At 33.0% G+C, this 8,172-nt stretch overlaps 1 protein-coding gene across 1 annotated transcript; it reads left to right on the top strand.

Annotated features, from left to right (window-relative positions):
* Positions 1-4,838: 4,838 nt before the first annotated feature.
* LOC108361507 (trypsin alpha-3-like) lies at positions 4,839-5,633 on the top strand. Its single transcript, XM_017614135.1, has one exon. The coding sequence runs from the start codon at positions 4,839-4,841 to the stop codon at positions 5,631-5,633; it is 795 nt and encodes a 264-aa protein (XP_017469624.1).
* Positions 5,634-8,172: the final 2,539 nt, after the last annotated feature.

Raw genomic sequence — 8,172 nt, 5'->3', positions numbered from 1 at the left:
GAATAGGAACTTATAACTTTTTTACCATCTGTAAAACTGACGAAGTGGCAATCATCTAAAGAAGGAGAAATCAGCTGACACGGAAAAATCTAAATTCCGCAGATTTCTGCGCTACGGGCTACAACTACAGAAAATTTCTGCGGTGTTGAGTTTTCATTTACATGGCGCTTTGGTAAGACAGATCGTGTCAGCTGACTCGGGTTTACGTACCGGTAGGTTTACGTTCTTGACTAATTTCAGCTTTAGATGAAGTCTGAAAATCACCGTTGTTAGACAATAAGGGTCTTCATCAAAAGTTATAAACTGCTGATGAACTTGATAAATGATAAATTTTTAAACTTTGTATGAAAATCTATTTAACCAAAGTTTATCAAATAAAGTCCATAAATTTCAGCAAAATTCCACCCTGACAGCTTTTGCTACGAACACACAAAAAAGCAAATGAACCCAATGGGCCAGAGAAGAATGGAACGTAACTACATACATATTTCACCTACCTATACCTACACATTTCATGTGCCTAATGAATTAAAATACAGTTAAGGAATAAAGCCTTTTTAAACCCAATTCATTTTTACCCGTATTTTCAATAATTCCTTTAACTTATTAAATTATTTGCATTTACCTTTTTGAACAGGTGGAAACCCTCCTTAATATTCTGAATATTCAAACCATCGTACAGTTTCATAAGTAAAAACACTATCAGCTGATTGCCAAAATATGCCTACAGCTGAGATCACCTGTTTTTTGGCATGTGCTCTTATCTTTTACAATTTCTTTCATTTCTATTACAATTTCATTTATTTCTATTACAATTTATTCAAAATACACTAACACACTGAACCAAAAACACCAATACAATAACCAAAAACACACCTACAGCCTGCCAAACACACACCTACAGCCTGCCAGAAAAAAGGTAAGAAGAAGAGTTACTTTACTTATGGAACTGTACGATGATTCAAACTAAGGATATCTTACCACCTTGGCTTCACGTCATATTTTAATATTTCATTTAATTAAATTCAAATTTTAAAACAAACAGGTTGGCAACCCTATTCAATATATTTTAAAACCAAAACCTGGTTAAACCTTGACTCTTATATTGCCATACATATATTAATTATGTATCTAATTCCTATAATTCAAGTTGATTTAATTTCTAAAACGTATGGCATTCCTTTTAAATAAAGTTAATTTGAGTTTAACTTTTTACACAGGTGGAAACCCTATTTAGTGTTATAAATGACCAAACTAAATATTTCTTAATACTCCTTTGTTTGATGCCAATATTTTAATAGTTGTGTTCTTTTACAAATTATCCAGTAACTTGCCAGTAACTATCCAGTAACTTAATTTCTGAGAATTCGCTCTGATAGCACAAAAGTAAAAGAACGCAAAACCAGTAATTGCAAGTTTTACGAACAGCTGATTTATTTGTTGTTTATTCAATTCAATTTCAACTATAAAAACTCCATAAACATTTCTTTTAGTAGTTTCAATTGCACCCAGCAACATGCGATCAGCTGATTTTCTCACTTGCAAGTTCTTACTAGTAAAAATTGATCCAGTAAAAACTAGCAACTTCTCCTCAAAATGAAATGTCACTTTGCGCTCTCATTTTCCCCTTTCTTACAGGTTTTTTTGGGTACAAGAACACCAAAACGTGATAGTGAGTAAAAACTGGTACGAACTATCGCGTACAAGAACGCTACAATATTTCATATAATTTAATTTAATTCGACTTTTCAAAGAGATGGCAATCCTGTACTGTATTGAGATACATATTTAAATTATCTAATACTTTCAATTCAAATTGAATTGAATTATAAAATGAGGTGGTAACCCTCTTACATGCAGTTTGAAAATAAAGTTTCTTCAAAGCAATTTTGTTTTATATTCATATTGTAGTAATTTATTTAAGCTATTGCTTATATTGAAACTAAACTAAACTGCAATATATTTTAAAACCACAACCTCTTTCGTCTGACATCCATATCAGGATATACACATGAACGAAAGACACAAGATCACGCCTTCCCGAAAGAAAGAAAAAAGTTATTTTATAGCTGTTGAAATCTCGACGTTATCTTTGTTGTAAGAAGTAAACAACGAAGAGAACAAAAAATCCGCGTAATTGTTGAACGCATGAATAATCATTTTTATTACGCAAATTCTTCTATAAATCATGTCGTTGTGTAAAATTATTCTTTACCTTATGTGTGCACACGTTGTCACAAGCGAAAATTAAGAAAATTGCAGTAAAAAGCCACCACCAAATTGTAAACAACGAACAAATGTAAACAGACGGCTAATGTCAAAGTCGCCCAACTTTTTTCCTAAATGCGATTATAACGGGCTACTAAGAAGGCGTGATCTTGCTTCATGGGATATACATTAGAGTGGTCCAAAATAATAAAGTCGGAATTTTAATGCCGCCACCCCCTATGATTGTTCTGAACCGAAAATGAATATACCCCTATTTTTTTATTTTGAAATCAAAAAATATTTAGGGAGTGCTCACAGCGCTCAAAGTTTTTCATGTATTTTGTATGGGGAAAAAAACAAATTTACGTAAAAATGGTGTAAAACTCTTAAAAAATCAATATTTTTCAATCGTAAAACTGTGGTTCTCTTCAGGAGACTTAACATATTAATATCCAATTGTTTATTTAACAATTTTTTCTGATTAAAGATTTTTTTATTGGTCCCCCCATTGCATTTTCTAGGACCTATAAGATATAGTTACCATGAAAAAATTGTTAAAGGAGCAATTGGGTATTATTACCGGGAATCTCCTGAAGATAAACAAAGTTTTCCCATCGAAAAATATTGATTTTCCAGAATTCTACACTATTTCTACGAAATATAAAATGCATTGAAAACTTTGAGCGCTTTGAGCACTCCCTAATTTTTTTTTATTTCAAAATAAAAAAGTAGGGGTATATTTTTTTTGGTATAGAACAAAAAAAATGCGACCTTATTTTTTTACATACATTTTTGGACCACTTTAATATACATAACATACATCTCAACTTCCTGCCTTTGATTAAGTCGTGCTTGTTTTTTGAAGCAGGTGGCAGCCCTCATATACATATAATTAAAACATAAAGCCTCTTCAAAACCATTTCGATCGATACTCATAGTGTAATAATGCCTTTTTTAAGTCGTGCTTGTTTTTTGAGGCAGGTGGCAGCCCTCATATACATATAATTAAAACATAAAGCCTTTTCAAAACGAACGAACGGTACAGAAAAGGGTGAGTCATATGAAATTTTTTGTTAGTACAAGTTTATCTGGAATTAATTTTTATGCGGTTTGTGTCACAACTAAATCGAATATGTAGGTATTCTAAATTAAAATTTGATTTCCTTCCTCCCAGTGTTTCTGCCATCTCCAATTCCGTATCCTCACTCGTATTTTAGCTTTGGCAAGTGTTTGCCTTTCGTTCGTTTTTCTCCGCTTCGGTTCTAGTGAAAAGTTTTATTAAATTGTGATTTAAATTGAGTATTTAAGTGCAAAATGTGTTTTGTTAAGTGTTTGTAGTGTATTTAAGTTGGAAGTTCAATAAATATAATTCATTTGTGATGAAGTGCAAGCATATAAAAAAAAGTGAAAAGTTATATGTATGGCCGATGCGCCGCCAGAGAAGTTTGTCAATATGGCGGCGCATGGGCAAAGATTGGTGAAAAGTGAAAATGGAGTGCATATAAAAGTATGTATGTATGTTAGTACATATTTATGTACAATGTATGTAAATAACTACATATCGATGGACCTTTGCAATAACGACACAACTCAAAACTTAAAAAAGCTAACTACTGAAGAGTGGTACATGTCTCTAATCAATGCCAAATCTTTACGACTGCGTTATACATAAATGATTAGAATGGATTAGTCACAGATTAGACAAGTTTTATAGACATGCGCCACTGTTCTTAAGCTGTTTTTTTTCAGCTTTGAGTTGTGCCGTTGTTTTCCGAGTGCCATCGTTCATATGTATGTGAGCTTGTGTTCATAAACTTGTTATATATGTACATATGTACATAATTATGCACGTACGGACGAGCTCTCGCATTTCTACGCTTCTCAATTGCCTTTTTATTTGGTCAAAAGAACTGGTGAGTTCCAGAAAATATTTTATATTTTTTAAATTTTTATTGGACCTTGAGTGAAAGATTCTGTCATTAGTACATCCTTCATTATGTATGTACCTTGTTTATTCCTACACAAGAACCGCATTAACAAAAACCCAAAATGACTCAACACATATTTCTTTTAAGCGTTTATACATACCTCTGCCTTTATAGCGCACTAAATGAAACCGTATTCAAAAGCAAACCAAATCTGCCATCCCATCAAAATACAAAGTAATATCTCTTTTATGCAACATTTATGCCATAGACTAAAAAACTTGATGAAATTTAAAAAAATCGTTTGGAAAAAATTTTGTCGCGTTTTATTTATGTATAAAGGAAAATTTGCGGCCTTATTGAATGACGCTGTATTAGATGATTCGTCAATTCAATAAATCAATAAACTTTAGTATAAGTATGTGCTTCAATTAATTAAATTGGTCTAGGTCAATGCATTCATTTTCGTTTAAATCAAATCCTTGATCTAGATTGCTTATCTTGACGCTGAATGTACAATGCAGAAATACATACTACTTACTAACATACTTGAATATAGATAAGATCAAAATAGTTTGAAATTGCACGCATCCACACTTTTGGAACCGCAGTTGGAGTTCTATATAAAAACCCATTGCACGCACCAAGAAGCCAGTTGAAGACTACAACCAAGCGTTAGCCTGAGTAACTAAAAAAACCACAGCGATGTTACATTTGCTTATTCTCAGCTTAGCATTACTGCTAGCCATTAGCGACGCAAGAATAACCACAACACGTCTGCTAGCACTCGATGGTCGGATTGTTGGCGGTGAGGATGCCGACAGCAAGGAATTTCCCTATCAAGTATCCCTTCGTCAATTCGGTTCACACAGCTGTGGCGGTTCAATTTTGGACACTGGCAACGAGAACACTACCGGCTGGTATGTGGTCACAGCTGCGCACTGTGTAACACCCAGCTCTCCGCAATATCATCGCGTAGAGTATGGCATAACGCAGCTCGGTGGTACCTCCGATAAAGTGGTGGACGTTGATCGTATCTTCCGACATGAGAACTACAACCCAAACACCATTGACTACGACATAGCCTTGATCAAAGTGGCAACACGCATAACGCTTAGTGACTTGGCTCAGCCGATACGCATAGCCAATGCAACCCCACAAGTTGGCGCAGATGCCGTTGTCACTGGTTGGGGTAGCGTGCAAGAAGGCGGCTATTTATCGCGCACTTTGCAAAAGGTAGCCGTTAAAATAGTCGATCGATTTGAGTGTGCCGGGCAGTATTCGCAATTCAATGCCGTCACGGAACGCATGTTGTGCGCGGGGGTGCCTGAAGGGGGCAAAGATGCTTGCCAGGGCGACTCTGGTGGGCCGCTGGTAGTAGGTGGTGAACTGGTGGGCATAGTGTCGTGGGGTGTGGGCTGTGCTCGTCCTAATTTACCTGGTGTATATAGCGATGCTGCTGTTTTATGGCGATGGATAGAGGAACAACTTGGAAAATGAGTGTTTGAAAAATATTTGTTATGAAGAATGTTTGCGCCCCGAAAAATAAAGGAAAGACACAGCATAAAGATTTAACTTATCGACTTGTTTCATAAAAACGAAAATGTGGTATTAGAGTGACCGTTAATTTAGTGATAGAGCTAATGATTGCTATATAAATATTTATAAAGTAATTACCCCAATAACGGTTAGGAAGCTGATAACAATGGTAATAACGGAAGTAGCTAGGCTGTCAATAACGATATCCATGCTGAGAGGAAAATTGATAGTGTTTATCGAAAGCGATCATAGCAGAGAGCTGCGTTAGACTTTACTACGATCGTAGTAGATTTACAACGATTTTCGAGTAAATTGTTAATTTATTGCGCTACTCCGTTTTACTAACGATCCGCTTTGTTTTCCCCAAGAACCAAAAAACACATAAAGTTGAATTGTCATCCTTTTTAAAACTTTCCTTTTAATAAAAGCATGAAACGATAAATTCAGATATTTTTGTATGTATCTTATAAATAAGTTATATCAAAAATTATTGGCTAAATTGTGGTAATACCTAGCTTGCATATACATATAAATATAGATAATACCGATCAGGGCCGTAGCCAGGATTTTTTTCGGAGAGGGTTCTGACAAAATAATTTTTATTTTTTCACTTTTGCTTCAACATAGATTGATTAAAACAAAAATACTGATCAACGAAAAGTCCAAGCTACAGCTCGCATACTGTATACACCTGAATAAATAAAATCTTTCTAAGAAATCTAACTAAATATTTATTTTTTTATGAAAAATTGTTGAATTTTTTCCAAATTTGGCACAAAGTTTGAAACTTGAATTTCTACGATTTTTGTTAAAGAGTAAACTGTATTTTTATAAAAAGAATAACTAAAAGTAAATAACAACCAGTAATGTTTTAGCAAAAAACAAAACCATCTTCAATTGTCGTATACAAATTTAAGAGTACCGTTAATTTCTTCATGATCCAATGATCGGATCTTAACCAAATTAGTATGGGACCACCTTGGAGGTACTTACTTTCCTTAAAAAAAAAAAAAACTATAGAAATCGATTAACCTGGTCCAAAGTTATGCGGTAACATACATACATAAAAAAATAAAAATACAAAATCTAAAAATTAAAAGAAAACTAAATTAAAAGACAAAAAAAAAATAAACATATCATAAAAATTAAATGAAATAAAGATATACATATTTTTCATTATAACAAAATAAAATCCAAAAATTAAAAGAAAGTGAAATTAATGGAAAATGAAATTATTTAAAAAAGGAAAAATAAACAAAAAAATTTTTCTAAAAATTAAATTAAAAGCTGACAAAATATTTTTCTTAAAGAGGAAATAAAATTTAAAAATTAAAAGAAAATTGATCTGACAAAAACGTATTTAAAAAATAAAAACCTAAATAAGTTCCTTAAAATTAAATGATGTAAAAGTGTATCTTTCTTTTTTAAAAAAATAAATCTAAAAATTAAAAGAAAGAAGGGAAATTAACAGAAAATAAATAAAATAAAAAAGAACATAAATAAAAAAGATTCTAAAAATTAAATTGATCTGTAGTTAACTGCCGATTCTGAGTTAACTAAGCACTGTGAATTCGGCCCTTAAAAGAATAAAATCTAAACAACAAATCGAACTCGGATCTTTCGTATGGCACGCCTCTGCTTTGTTCACTCGACCATTGCGACTGTTGGAGCGACGCGAGATAAATGATAGCCAGGTGTATTCTCCCAAAATACATTTTCACCATGATGGTGAATGAGATAGTTTTTGCTCAGACTCTTGTGCTAGAATAACAAAATTCTTTCGAACTATCATGCCATCTGTCTTTCATTTGACTTACGATCAAACGTATCTGGCCGCTCACAAAACCCTGTCTACTTATTACTTAGCAGCTGGCGTAGGAGCGAGACTGGTTACAAGTATATTTCCATAGGTGTGATGTTGAAAGCGCCCTCGATGCCTAGGAAGGCTATCAAAATATATTCCTTTGTCGCAATGCGGCACACGATTTCGTGCAACGCTGTTTTAATGGATTTTCCGTAAACATAATTAAATTTTAGCCATTTTTATTCTTTATTAGATAACCAAAACCTTGTTGATGATTTTTTAAATGTATGAGTAAAAAGTTTTAAGATACATAATACGACAATATATACATTTATGTTATTTTATAAACTAACATTAAAAAAAAGGAAATACTTAAAATACTGCTGTTATCACATAATTTTGCTTTGCGCGGCTATTACCAAGAGCCTAATTTGTTCCTTTACAAAAATTCAATAATTACCTAGTTTTTTGGTTTTGTTATTTTTTTAGCCCAATAAAAATTATGTATATTCAACAATTTTGTTGAGCTTGATAATTTTCGCGTTGGGAAGTACCACTGCAGTAGTTACAGAAACAAGCTTTAATTATTTTTACAAAAAAATTTTGATGGCAAGTTTATAGAAACTAAGCACAGTTATAGATTTGTTCGTTCAGACCTTCCTTTTTTTCTTTGGTCGCACACTTATTCACTTTTAT

The sequence above is a fragment of the Rhagoletis zephyria genome, unplaced genomic scaffold (genome assembly GCF_001687245.7).
Source record: "Rhagoletis zephyria isolate East Lansing unplaced genomic scaffold, Rhagoletis_zephyria_1.1 Rzeph_scaffold_00778, whole genome shotgun sequence".
NCBI classification, from domain to species: domain Eukaryota; kingdom Metazoa; phylum Arthropoda; class Insecta; order Diptera; family Tephritidae; genus Rhagoletis; species Rhagoletis zephyria.
This window is presented reverse-complemented; position numbering and strand designations above follow the sequence as displayed.

What these genes read in the sequence shown, in the direction of transcription:
- LOC108361507 (XM_017614135.1), top strand. Translation starts at nt 4,839, where the DNA reads ATGTTACATTTGCTTATTCTCAGCTTAGCATTACTGCTAGCCATTAGC.